This window comes from Gopherus evgoodei, chromosome 9, assembly GCF_007399415.2.
Source record: "Gopherus evgoodei ecotype Sinaloan lineage chromosome 9, rGopEvg1_v1.p, whole genome shotgun sequence".
In the NCBI taxonomy this organism is placed as follows: Eukaryota; Metazoa; Chordata; order Testudines; family Testudinidae; genus Gopherus; species Gopherus evgoodei.
Genome location: NC_044330.1, coordinates 84687465 through 84701510, shown reverse-complemented (window position 1 = coordinate 84701510; position 14046 = coordinate 84687465). Strand labels below are relative to the sequence as shown.

At 46.4% G+C, this 14046-nt stretch overlaps 1 protein-coding gene and 1 pseudogene across 3 annotated transcripts in view; both read left to right on the top strand.

Annotated features, from left to right (window-relative positions):
* The first annotated feature begins 2300 nt into the window (after positions 1 to 2300).
* Positions 2301 to 14046, top strand: part of STARD8 (StAR related lipid transfer domain containing 8) — a 150892-nt gene continuing 139146 nt past the window's right edge. Inside the window, exons 1-4 of one of the 3 annotated variants that reach the window (XM_030574877.1) lie at positions 2301 to 3163; positions 3317 to 3440; positions 3608 to 3828; positions 6450 to 7039. In XM_030574877.1, the coding sequence (XP_030430737.1) occupies positions 6488 to 7039 (552 nt within the window). In that variant the 5' untranslated portion in view covers positions 2301 to 3163; positions 3317 to 3440; positions 3608 to 3828; positions 6450 to 6487. Of the gene's footprint in view, positions 3164 to 3316; positions 3441 to 3607; positions 3829 to 6449; positions 7040 to 8268; positions 8370 to 14046 lie in introns of those variants that run through there. The other 2 variants (XM_030574882.1, XM_030574883.1) reach the window with 2 other exon arrangements.
* Positions 13746 to 13850, top strand: LOC115658130 (annotated as a pseudogene).

Sequence of the window (14046 nt, the reverse complement as noted above, 5' to 3'; positions counted from 1 at the left end):
TACACCACAAGGAAAGAACTGAAATGACTAAGGAACATAAATAACGTGCGTATGTACACGTCATCGATGCGCACAAACATACTAGCCTATGGAGTAAGCGTACCCTCACATTTTTGTGGGTGAGGAATGAAATTTGGGCATAGGAGGAAGGACTTCAGGCACTTGTGCCCTATAAAAGAGGTGACCCACCTCGCTAGAGTATTCTATTCTATCTACGACAACTACTAACTATTAGTAGGCTGTACTCATTTCTTTTCAAACTTTAAGTTTCAAGGGGACTAGGCTAAGCTTGGTTTCCCTAAGCTTCTGTTCTTAGTTTTGTTTATTAGGTTTTAAGTTTGTTAGTTAAGTAAATTCTAAGTTAGCTTCGATGCTCTAGTTTCTTCTAAACTTTGCACCTCTCAAGAATTGAAGAACCTGAACCGCCAGAGGCGAAGCTGGTCCTGTGTCTCTTACCACCAGGTTATCCAGGAAGGGTGTAAGTATATTAACCAAAGCTTTATAGCATATAATACCGTATGTCTCTTTTGAATATCAGTAATACAATTGTAACTTTGTATCTTTGATTATTTTACCATTTAATTACTACTTCATTTATTTTAATAAGTCTTTAAGGCTATATCTGTCTCAGTGTAAGCTTCCTGTCATACCCCTGAGGATCCTCTGTAAATTCTGTGGAGTCTGATTTGGGACAAGAACTTTTCTGATCAACAAATTGGCGAGCCTAAAACCCAGACTATCCAAATTAATATTATTAACACCCTAAATCAGGCAACAATGATAGAACTGGTCAAAAATTAACCTCTTTTAGTGTCTGACTCTACTTTAAGTTGATTGTGTCCCTTTCAGTTAGTACAAAGAAAGTGAGGAGAGCAAGGGAAAATGTAGGTCACAATGAGGTCAACTGGACTAGAACCAAGGAACACAGTTCTCACTGAGGGAGTTATTCATACTTGGACGAGACACAACCCTTAGGAATGTACTGCATAGGGCAGCTTTGCATTGACAAGGGATGGATGATCTAATTGGACCTTTCTGTCTCTGTTCTAATGGAAGATAACACGAAGGGTGTAGAGTGTGCATGTGTGTTCCACCTTTTAAACAAACTTCTGCTAGCAGCTTGTGGGTCAGCCAAGTGACCTAGCACTTGTGCTTTGCATTATCATGTGGGAGAACCCAGGTCTTCAGCCTTGGGAGGTAAGGTTCCGCTGTCCCAAGGCGTAATGTATGCTGCTCTGACAACATCATGGGATCCAAAATAACAGATATTCCCCTGGGATATTCTCTTTGGGGCTGTAGGCCGTTTCAGTGTAAATTAGAGCAGTACATAGGCTGCTCTAATTTACTTTGGGCTCTGACTCCACCCTAGAACATAAGAGGTGCAAAGGTGGCTTAAAGCTTAGAATCTGGTCCTGGAGCTAAAGGTATCACAGGCCTCTGCTATAGAGAACACTGTTTGCCTTTGGGTTCCAAGTAGGCTCTTGCTCTCCAAAGCAGCAGAAGCTGGGTATGGCAATCCCTGAAGCCAGATCTAAGTGCAGTGCTGGATCCTGTTCCCTCACTCTGGGGTGCAGGACTTTGGAGAGTTCTGCAGATCCACCAGGTCCCAATGGGGCTTTTTCCCCGGCAGACTTGCTGTCCTAATAAGACTAATGCTCCTTGTGCCTGGAGGCATCTTGTGATAAGATGGAGTCACCAGGCATGGTTTGGGCAACAGGGCCCAGGAGGACAGCTACACCTAGATTTTCCCCACAGCCACATTCCACCCTTTCCAGCAGCTGGGGCTGGGATTTAGGATCAACATATCCACCTGGCAACATGGACTAACCCAGACCGCTGAGGGCTGGGAGCTGCCTGGCTGAAGCTTTTTGTACTAGGCAGTGGCTCGCCTCCATGAGAGCCGCGGGCAGCAGGGCCCAGCCCTGCCCCGAGGCTGTCCCTTCAGCGCGCGGCATGCCAGCAGCAGTCCCCTTTCACAGACGGGCAAGCTGAGGCGGCTGCGGCACTTGCCCAAAGTTCCTGAGCGACTCAGTGGCAAAGCGGAGCCATTGCGAGCCCAGTCCACCAGCCCTGCGCCTGGCCGGCCCCAGCAGCCCTCCTCCCCGGGCGGGGCAGGAAAGGGTTAAACTCCCCTCCTCCCCCCGGTGTACGGCTTCCCCCAGGTAGGCGTGCGGCAGCAGGGAAGGGTGATGTCATGGCAGGGCGGCTGCTCCAGCGGCCGGCAGCTGAGCGGGGGAAACCCCTGCCTGGGAGCGGCGCGGGGCGCGGATGCGGCCAGGCGCGGGGGGCCAATGGCCGGGCCGGGGGCGAGAAGGCGCCGCGTGGCCGAGCATCCCCCAGTGGTTACCTGCCAGCTCCAGCCTCCGCTCCGGGCTGCAGCGCAGGGGGCTGGAGGTAAGTGTCCAGGGCGGGCTCTGCCGGGAGAAACCCGGTTGCGGCAGCCGATAGCCGCTGCTCTTGCAGAGGGCCAAGGTTGGCACCTCCGGGGACTCTGAGCCGAAGGGGAGCGGCCCCAGGGGCAGGGGCTTGCCCTCGTCTCTGAATCCAGCCAAGGTGACCAGACACCAGCTGTGAAAAATGGGGACAGGGAGTGGGGGGTAATAGGTGCCTATATAAGACAAAGCCTGAAATATCTGGATTGTCCCTATAAAATTGGGACATCTGGTCATCCTAGAATCCAGCTGCCTGTCGCTGGGAAGCTCCACCCGCTGCACGTTGTATTTTGGGGAGCGCCTAGGGCGCTTTGGTTGTTAGCATCTGCTTGGAGAGCTTATTGGTGTTGGGGGAAGGAAGGCAGAGGAAAAAGAAAAGGCTGGAAGTCTCTTGCTCACCCCTTGAGATAATGTCCCCTCTTGGCTCCGAGGAAGGGAATTGAAGGGTTCACATTTTCCTGGAGGGTGCGGCAGTGGGGATCTCCTTGCCAAGCACAGTGAGGGCAATTCAGAGCCAGTTCAGACCTTGAGGAATGCTGGCTTCTTGTCTGAGCCCCTTATAGGGGATGGGGCCTGGGCCTGAAACTGTGAACTCTCCTAACCTGGCGGGCAGACTTGCGTTTCTAGTTCAGCAGCGTCTCTCTTACCTACGTTTCTGTGTTCCAGGTGCCCCAGAGCAGTTTCCACTGCAAGAGTTAGAGGGTGGCAGCCCAATTACCGGGCAGGCAAAGGTGAGAACCATTTTGCCCTCAGCAGGCTATATGCAGCCATGAATGTCAAGAGGGTATGTTGCACCCTGGATACTGGGGTTATCCCCTGGGCTTTTGGGGGGGGGGGAAGTGCCGTGAGAGTGTTGTTTAACAGGAAACTTTTCTTCTTCAAAGGATGAAATTCCTGGATGCAGCTCTGCCGTTAATCACTAGCCTCTTTCCAGTTAACGCCTGATTTCAGATTCCCCTTTTTCTCAGAAGCCCTTCTCTTCAGGCTGGGTCTCTCGCCAAGTGACTGGTATGTCCCTGACAGGGGAGCCAAAAATTAATAATGAAAAAACACCTTCCCAGAAGACTCAAAATCCCCATCTGGGGGAATTCTGGGAGGAAGGAGGTTGTGATAAGTCTGCAAATAAAGCTGAATTAAAACTGCAGAATCTCATCGACCTTTGCCTTTCTCCATAGGTGGCTGAGGAAATTACAGCAACAGCAGGAGGTTGAAGTCAACAGCAGGAGGACTGCTAAATCCTTATGCTGTCTGTATTCTCCTTGGGACAAAGGCTCTGCCCCTTCCTGCCGGGTGTGATGCTGTGTCACTGGTCTCTCTCAGCTGGGGTGCTCACTTTAGGAAGCATTATCCTGCTGGAGGATGGTTATGGGTGGAGTTGTTCCACTGGACCGGTAAGGTGAGTAGGAATCGGTAAGCTGGATTCAGCAGAATACGGGCCACATGCAGGCCTGTCATCAGGGAGCATGTGTCTGAGCAAAGCATGAAGCAGAGAGTTGAAGCAGAGGAGGAGGAATGATGTGGGGGAGAGTTAGTTAGTGCATGATTTCACTCCACAGAGGTGAAACAGACAATGCCTTCTAGCAGTTACCTCTGGCTAGTCCAGCAGCATCCCTGACAGGTCTAGAGAGAACTGTGTTCAACCTTACTTCACTGGAGTGTGTGTGAACATGACATGGGGCATTTGAGGGTGAGAAATAAAGGGAAAACTGACAAAATCCTGGAGAGAATAAAAATCTTTTAAAAAAATGCATATACCTGTATGGAAAGTATAGTTTCATTATTACAAACTCAGCCAATTTCCCTGAGCTTTGAGATGGCGTGTGTAGTAGTAGATAGAGAGATAAATATAACTTGATAGTTCTTGAGTCATGCAGCAAAATAAATAGTAGGAGGTTGTTAAATCATTGATACTTCTGGCACTGCTACACACCCATGGAATTCCCAAGCCTTCTGTTTTGGCTCTATCTGATGTTTGTGTGGGATTGTATTTTGGAGCGGCGGAAGGGAGCTCTGTGTGGATAAAAGCCCTGGAGATTGAAATCCTCTGTCTGCAAGAGACATGCAAGATGGGCAAAAGCTGTGCAAGTTTCCTCCACGTGATGCTTCATACTTGACACAGGACCCCGCTGGAGATGGAGTTTGGTCTCTGTGACTCATTCAAACCCCTAGGTATCTCTGCTAACACTGCAAGCTAGGGAGGCAATTAGTACCTATTTTAAGTTAACTTGCCTCTTGCATGTGTGTGTTACAGACCTGAGATACCATATTCTGGGTTGTCTGTGTGTTTGCCTGTTTCTGATGGAATGAAAGAAAGCATTTGACAGCATCCAGGTGGAACATGCCTCAACAGGACCACTTCAACACCCTTTTACTCCCTGAGTTTCCTCACCTTGCTAGTGCACAGAACATGCTTTGAAATGCTGACTTTCTCAAAGGTGGGAGGAATTCTGTATTGTAAGTAAGACATGTACAATGTTAAACACAAGTAGAGGGAAACATGTGCATTGTGACCATAAAGAAATGACCTTTATCTCATCTATAGGAGACAATCTCAAATTGATAGGAAATAATGTACAGAGAACGCTATACAATCATATTTATTACTACTCATTTTTTGTTTCAGTACATACAAAAGCACCTTTCTTAAAGCACTAGAGCTCCCCACCTTGGAAAGCCAGGCCACCTGTGCTTTACATGGTAAATCTAAAACCGAAACAGAACCAAAAACCACTATTCACAGAATTATTAAATTCAAAAAGAAGCAATAAACTTGAATTTGGTTGGTTGGTGATATGTGTACTTTGCAATGGAGGGAATGGTGATATAGGTTGTTGATGCTTTGTTTCTCTATTTAAGAATTCTTATAAGCTGTATTTTTATTTTCATATTTCAATACTTTGTGAAGCACCTACTGCTTGATTTTCAAGAGGTAAAGTGTATTTGCAGGCACATGTCCTTACTTTGTAACTAATTTTCCATTCTAGAAAGAGAGCAAGGGTTACTCCTGTGAGTAAAGTTACTTGTGTGCAAAAGTATTTCTGGAATTGGGGCTTACGTCGGCGGAATTGGGGCTTATGTCTGCAGACTTGCAGCTGGATATGTGCAGGTGAACGCTTATGCCTGTGTGGAGTTCTACTGAAGTCAGTGGGGCTCTGCACAGACCCCAGGGACAGCCCATCTGCGCTTACTTATAGGATTGAGGCCTAATTGCCCAAGCAAGGTTCTCCGCAAGGTTTGAAAGTAATAAGGATGTGAGAACTTCCATAAAAGTGATTCTTACCAACTATTTTAGATTTTGTGGGTTTGGCTGTTTTGATACTGATGATGTATTTTTCATGCTTTTAAATATATAAGTGAAAAGAGACATGTTCTGGATTTAAACTTTCCCCTGCAGTGTTTAGAGTACAAGCAGCAGGAGCACTGAGAAAACCAGACGGTAAAGCTAACTGAACAGCCAGGGGCCAGGAAGGAAGGTCTAGTGATTAGGTGCTAGTTTTGGACTTGGGTACAAGTTCCTGTTCCTTTCCAGAGTTCCTAACCTGTTTGTGCCTTAGTTCCCCAGTTGTAAAATGAGGATAATGGGACTGTCCTGCCTCACAGGGTGTTTAATAAATATAATATATGTTGTGAGGTGCTCTACTAGTACAATAAGGGGAGCATATAATACCTACCTCTGTAGCACTTTCCATCTGTAGCACTCACGGCCCTTTGCAAAGGACATCAGTACCGTTGGCCTTATTTTACAGACAGGGGAAGCTGAGGCACAGAGCAGTGAAGTGACTTGCTCAAGGTCACCAGCAGACTAGTGGTGGAGCCAGAAATAGAACTCTGAGCCTCAGTTGAGTGGACCGCACTCCACAGTACCTAGATAATGTAGTGTCCCTGTCCAAGCTGAGTGAAATGGAAATAAGGAGCAAGCAGCACAGTAAAGCAAACAGATCTAAAGAAGCATTGCCAGGTGTTTTTCAGTAACACAGAGAAGAATGATGGCTAAATATCTGTTTTTCATCTTGCTAGTGCCCCTTTAATGAAGTGGTAATCTCCATTCATGGGCCATGGATCCGAAGAATGCTAAGCTCAGGATGAAGCTCCCTTTTACCCCCGGCCAGAATGATAAGGTCCCAAGTTTTGACCCTGTAGTTCGAGATGAAGAAGATCTCTATGGTATTTTCTGCACGAGGTGCAATGGATCTAGTCCCGAAGTAGAGCTTAACTATGCATTAATAGCAGATGAGTGTCCACCCGCCTCAGAAGAACTTTTCCCTGAACAAACAATAAAAATCAAACTCATCAGAGTCTTGAAGCATTGTCCAAGTGCTATCATCTTCACTGAGGATTGCGTCTGGTGCAGAGGGAGCATTGTTATTGGGAATGGACTTCCCAGCAATGCTAACATATTCACCTTTAATGGCTCTGCTCAACTGAAATGCAGACCTGGAAGTGAATGGGAGAGAAGAGATGATCAATCCTGGCAGGCTGAACACCACAGATCAGAACTGAAGAGAGACCAATGCATTCTGGCATGTGAGAGCAATGGAGCCGGAAAGAGCATACGTTCTCGTATCCACCCAGACTTCGATGAAGTGGAGACGGGGCCCTGCTGTGTGGTGAGTTCATCTTACTTGTTACCATGTTTGGGGCATATTCTCAAAGAGGGCTAAGACATTCAAAAGTGACTGGTGATTTAGGGTGCCTCCGTTATTGGTCCCCACCTTGAGATGCTTGAAAGGGCACCGGGTTTTCAAAGAGCAAGTGTTCAGCACTTTCTGAAACTCAAACCCTCCAACATGTCTCAGGAAGGGCATCCAAAATCACTAGCCACTTTTGAATATCTTTGTCTATTCTGAATTTCATGGTTTCAGGCCTATGAAGCTGCACAGCCAGGGGTGATTTTGCTGCCCCAAGCATGGCATGGCAGACTGGCAGGCTGCCCCCGGCGGTTTGCCTGTGTAGGGTCCGCTGGTCCCGCCGAAGCCGCGGGACTAGTGGACTCTCCAGAGGCAAACCATCAGAGGCAGCCGCCTGCTGCCCTTGCGTCACCAGCAAAGCGCCCCCCACGGCTTGCCGCCCCAAGCACATGCTTGGCATGCTGGGGCCTGGAGGCGTACCCTGCGCACAGCTCAACCTCTGCGTATGGAGTTGAGACTTTATACCAGGAATCACTAAACTTTTTGGCACACGGCCCGCCAGGGTAAGCACCCTGGCGGGCCAGGCCGGTTTGTTTATCTACCGTGTCTGCAGGTTTGGCCGATCGCGGCTTACACTGGTTGCGGTTTGCTACTCCATGCCAATGGGGGCAGTGGGAAGCGATGACCAGCACATCCCTCATCTCACGCTGCTTCCCGCAGCCCCCATTGGCTTGGAGCAGCAAACCGCAGCCAGTGGGAACTGCGATTTTCTGAACCTGCAGACGTGGCGAGTAAACAAACGGGCCCGGCCTGCCAGAGTGCTTACCCTGGTGGGCTGCATGCCAAAGGTTGCCAATCCCTGCTTTATACCCTTGACTATTCTTGTATTGCTATACAGAGGCCCTACTGCATGCAGGGAGGTAACTCCCTGCTTAGACCTCACAGAGGTGTACAGGGTGGAATAATGAGGCAGATCTGGGGACTGAAGGCCCTGTCAGGCTCTTGGAGAGTTTGTAGGAAACCGTATTAAAAAAACAACTCCTAAATAATGGGAAGAGAGCCCTGTGCCCAGCTGTTACAGGGTTGGGGTATACCCCGGTCTGGTGTTTTCTGGGAATGCAAAGCCTTTTTTTTGTTTTATTATAACTAAAACCCTGTGGAACAGAACTTGATGCTGACTTTAGGCCTGTTCTTTCACTGCAGAGCCAGCTGCTCCACTACAGTTCTCCCCTTTATTCTAATCCCGTGCTTACACTTGTTCCACTTTGGGGGTTGCTGTGGGGAAGAGGCATGTTCTGCTCCAGCATGGGTATGTAATGGCATAATAAAACTGGTGCTGAGTCAGTCAATGGTAAGGGTCGTAGAATGACCATTGTTCCCTTTGCCTAATCTTTTCCCTGTTTATTACATTGAGTTGAATGATCAGCTGTATTCCTGTGCTCTAGTCTGGAGAACTATCTGTTTCTACTACTTTCTGCCTTTCCCGTGCCCACCTCTGTGGAATCTGAGCAACTAGTGATCAGCGTGACCCTATTTTTTTTCTGTTTACAAAAGATGTGGTAGACTCTTTGTAAGCCAGAGTTGGATTGACTAGGCAACCTGAAGAAAACAGATACCCCAAACCAAATTGAGTTCTGTTTGACACCTGCCACCACTTATGTCATACAATAATTTGGATTGAACTCAGGAAGAACAGGTGGTTACCAAGGGGCTGCAAAGTGAGGCCTACTTAGGGTGACCAGATAGAAAGTGTGAAAAATGGGGAGAGGGTGAGGGTTAATAGGACACTACATGAAACAAAGCCCCAACTAGCATGACTGTCCCTATAAAATTGGGACATCTGGTTACCCTATGTTTGTAGGATAGAGCAAAAGGCTAGAAGCTGGCAGATCTAGGTTCTAGTCCCATTGTGTAAAGTTCCCTGGCTCTTGTTGCTTATTACTGTGGTGGTTTGTTTAGATGAGCTAACTGGAGGGGGTAATTTACTGTGTCTGATATGGCTGGGAAAGGCTGATAAGAAGCCAGGAGCTCCCTGATCTGATTCACCTGCAGGATAGCCCAGCCCCTATTGCTCTGCCCCATGAAGCATGTCCTGTGGCTCTCTGAAGCCCTGTTATGCCTTTGAGCAGAGAGTCTGGAGCAAGAAGGCTGGGGCTCCCAGGACAAGCATTTTCTTGTTGTTGTAATATATGTGTTTCACAGTCTCAGGAACAGGAGCCAACTTCTCCACATGTGGAGATTTCTCAGCACTCTTGAATGCGCTGTGCACTGCACAACCGCTAAGCTTTCGTCTATGTGGTGCAAAAGGTTGGTGTCAACTGATGGCCCAAGATATCTCTAGGCTGAAGAAATGTGTCGGCTATAGATTAAGCACCATCTCCAAGGAACAGCGTTAGACTCGCATGTGAGCCTCGAACTTGTAGTGGTTGGATTCACTATTTTTTCACATGCAGGTCACCATTGTTTGTGGCCTTAATGGCATGTGAGACCCTTTGCAGACACTCTGATGATAAGGGCTCTGCCTCAAAGGGCTTACAGTTTGACAGTGTGTAAATAGGGGGGAGGAGCAGAACAGGGGGAGGAAACAGCAAAGAGTGTGGTAAGGGAGAGTGGGAAGAGAATGTGAAAGAGGCAGTTAACCATGCAGTAGGGGTGGAGTGAAAGCAAAAAAAGTCCCGTTAATAATGTATTACATATCCTTCGTCACTTTGTGCATTGCTTCCAGCTGGTCTCTAGTTAAACTTTTCCCTCTCTGCATTTACCTAGAGCAAATGGCTTCAACTGGTATTTTCAGCTCCCTTAAACAGCCCAAAGTTGCTACCTTCTATGATTTATATTGTAGTTGTGCCCTATTGTGCTAGGTGCTGTACAAACATATAATAAGTGTCAGTCCCTGCCCTAGAGAGCTTATGACCCTACGGCCTGTTGCCACCAGGGATGAGAACAGGAGAGGGCAGCAGCAGGTAGAAAGTGGAGGGCATTCAGATCCTCACTGTCTTACTGCTTTTTGTCTCCCTCCTTCATGTGAACTGGAAATCACTTTATTTGCCCAGTCCTGCGTCTGAAGTTCTGTTTTTCCTGTGGTAACTGATGCTACCACTCCCACCTAAGGCTGAGCAGGGGATTGTGTTGGTGCCATCAGCTTCTGGAAGAGGCATGCAGAAACCGAAGTTCAGATCTCAGCAGGAACTACTGAATTTCCTTTATATTGTAGTTACTAGTTCCCTTCAAGCCTGGAACCTTCATATTGTGTTACTGTCTGGGGATCATAAACAGATGGTGCAGTCACTTATACAGCACGCTCATTTAAAACCTCCCTCTCCCCACAGTTCAGACCCTCTTTAAGGAAACAAAGGCAGCCAAGAAAGCTGGGATGTGGTTGCTGCATATTTTCTTTCTCAGGGCTTCTGAATTCTTTGCAGTAATGGAGACAATGCAGGCTTGCAATCAGCAAAGTAACCAATGTGGCCTGGCATCCTGCCCTCTCTGTGGGAGATTCCTGGGGAAGAGGCACCCTGTGAGGAGTAGGAACCAGGCGAGTGTATTACGGAGAGCAGAAATTCTCTCATTCATGGCAGCTGGGCTTTCATTTACTAGCCTGAGGGTGCTTTTATTATTTAAAAGTGGGAAAGGATTTTTTTTTTGTCAAGAGGTTTATAACTTGACTTTGAAAATTTGGTTTTGGATGAAATTTGCTGGTGATTTGAAACCCAGAAACGAGGTGTTTTTAAATCTAATTTTCATTAGAATCTTTTTGAGTGCTTGGAGGAAGGCAAGGCAAAGCAAATAAAGACCCCATATAACCTAGCATTGTTCTGGGTTTGGAGCAACATTGCTATTTCAGTCTCAGAAAAATCAGGTTCCTCTCTCGAAAAGTAAAATGTAATTCTGTGGGGTCCATTTACCCTTCCTCTAACTTTTCTTCTTGATTTACTTTAGATTAGGGAGGTTGCATGGACAAAGGCAGCCTAGCTCTTTTCCAGGATATCTGCAAGTCATTGCGTTTCTAAATACAGCCACCGAATGGCAGCAAGTTCCCATCAGATAGTGCCCAGTGGCCTTCCTGTCAGCATACCCTTTAGTAACGAAATACTCCCGTGTCATGTGGAAAGGACCTGATTTTGGGGAGCGGAGGATGGCTAAAGAATTTTCTGTAAATCTACAGAAATCAGATTCTTTTCAGCTCCTGCCGATTTTTCTTCTATTTCCAGAGGATGTGAGCAGCAATGCAAATGGCTCAAATTCAGCTCTGGTGTAACTATTGACATCAGTGAAGTTGGGTCCACTTACACCAGAGCTGGATTCTGCCTGACTTGTTCTTGCAGGCCTCCCCTCACCTAGAAGCTTGCATCATTCTTATAAACATCTGTGGCAATGACTGGATTTCTCATGAATAGGCCAGACTGCTGAGGGAAGCTATGAATTATGTGGGCTCATTTCAGAAGCCTTTTGGGATGTCCCTGAAAACAAGAGGTTGCTAGCAATGATGGCAAGAAAAGCAGAGTGGTGAGCAGGCGCCATAAAAGCTTGATGTAGCATCCTAGCAGTAGAGACACCTCAGTCCTGACCGGCAGCCCCTGCTATGTCCTGGACTTGGCACTTCGCGCAATTTTGCTGGAGCACCTCACTTGTGACCTGCAGTCCTCTCCTACCCCAGTCCTGTGTTGCTCTTGCTAAATTATTTACTAATTACTATTCCATTCCATGTGACCAAAAGCTCCTCACGTTTTCAAGCATTGAGATAGGATAGTGATTAGATACAATTAACTTAGGTTTGAACAGAGACTGGGAATGGTTGGGTCATTACACTAATTGAATCTATTTCCCTATGTTAAGTTTTCCGCACACCTTCTATGGGTTATCTCAATTATTACTTCAAAGGTTTTTTTTCTACTATAGCTCATCTCAATCGATTGGACTCTTCCAGTTAGTATGCGTACTTCCACCTTTTCATGTTCTCTGCATGTATAAATATCTCCTGTCTGTGTTTTCCATTCTATGCATCCGAAGAAGTGAGCTGTAGCCCATGAAGGTTTATGCTGAAATAAATTTGTTAGTCTCTAAGGTGCCACAAGTACTCCTGTTCTTTTTGTGAATAGTGATTATGTGGTTTATTGTTTGTGTGGGTATTCATGATGCACAGATTAAAGTCCTGGCCTAGCCTATAATGAGCTCAGAAGAGCTGACATGGATTCTCTGGATCCAGACTGCTCTCTGTTAGTTAATTCAAAATCCTCCTCAGGGACATGGCTGGGATCTTCCCAGGACATTAGAACTAGGTGTTAAAATGTACGAGTAGGTTGATAATGTTTTGCTCACGAAAACTGGAAAGTCAATTGTGTCTCTGTTCCCTGTGTATTTTGTAGCGGATGAGAATGCTTTGGCCATCAGAGGCATGTAGCCAAGTGCTAGCAGGGACGTGCCATCTTGTAGTCGACGAGCAGGATTCTGTGTACTATGCGGGTGTTTCCTGTGTTTATGGCCCTTTACGATATTTTAACCCTACCTGCATCATTCTCAGCCAGCCCAACCAGATGTCGAGGTTTTGCTGGCGTGATTTGAGTTTCCCAGCAATCTCCTGTTTTTTTTCTGCTTGGTCAAAGCTCTGGAGAAGCAACTGGAGCTGCAGAGCTAAGCAAGAGAAGATCCAATAGCAAATTGGAATGGACTCAAAGGGAGTTTGTACCTTTATTAAGTGTACTCTCTGGAGCTGAGCTTTTATTTAAAGCCTTGGCGTTTGGGACGGTCATTCTAGAGGTGCAGATTGCAGGACAGAGTTACGCTGTGCCCTGGGATTGGGTCTGTCATTAGGCTGTAAATAGCGCAGGACTTTCTCTATATGTTTGCCATGTGAGACATGCGAGTATTGCTAATAATAAAAGATTCTAATAATTCTTTGCCCTTCTATGGCGCTGCTCTGCTAGGGATTTCCTAGCACCTGATAAACATTAACTAATCCTCTCAACACACTTCTGTGCAAGTTGTATTATCCCTGTTTTTAAGGCAAGCAGGTAAACAAAAATTACCTGTCTATGCCCTATTGCCCTGTTTTGCTGCTTTCTGCTGCATAAACTGTGTGGGTTCTATATTTGTTTTTCAATTTATTTTAAAGTGCTGGCTTATTAATTTTTCGCATGTTCAGTTTTGTCTTCCTGATTTTGCTGAAGGTCTCGTTTGTATGCAGACAGGGAGTTGCCACAGGTCTCTGCTGATAGGTGCGGGCATTGAGTCTTTAACAAAGAGAGCTTTTCTTCCAACTGTTTGTCAGGTGTTCCAGTTAAAGAGCTTTCAAGAAAACAAACTCACACCAAAGTGCGTTAAGCAGTCTCAACAGAAGTAAAATCCACCTGCCTTCTCTATCCATTAGGATTCACACCCTTGTTATCTGGCATTACAAACCTACCTAGTATTCCTTCAGAAAAAGACTGGTCAACAAAATTGAATTTTATAATGCTTAAAAAAAAAAAAGCCTAAACCCAAGCTACTTTGAGATGTCATCCGTCATGAAGGAGATTAAATGTCAAGTCACTTTCAAATGTGGACGAACAGGCACATGCAGAGGTCAAGTGGCTTGATCAAGGTCACATAGTGAATCAGTGGTAGAGCTGGGAGTAGAACTCAAGAGTCCTGAACTCAGGTGTCGTCCTTGAATTACTTGGTAATACTGCCTGCCTATTACCTGGCAGGGGAAATACCGTGTTCACAAAGGTGGTTTTCCCAGGATCAGGCTCATCCATTGTACTGTGGGTTTGCTGATCCCTGCGATTTCCCCAAATGCATGAAACTCGACAAATGGAATTGGACTGAGAGGAAGGAGGTACAGTTGCCAAACATAAACTCTTTTATGATTTTTTCAGTTTGGCTTTTTGGTCACTGCCTGACCTGTCTTTCTGTCCAGACTTGAATCTTCAATAAGTCATTTGGAGAAGACTGAAAGAGCTGTGAGGGGCACATAAGAAGCTGTAACTCATTTGGGCTGAGAATAC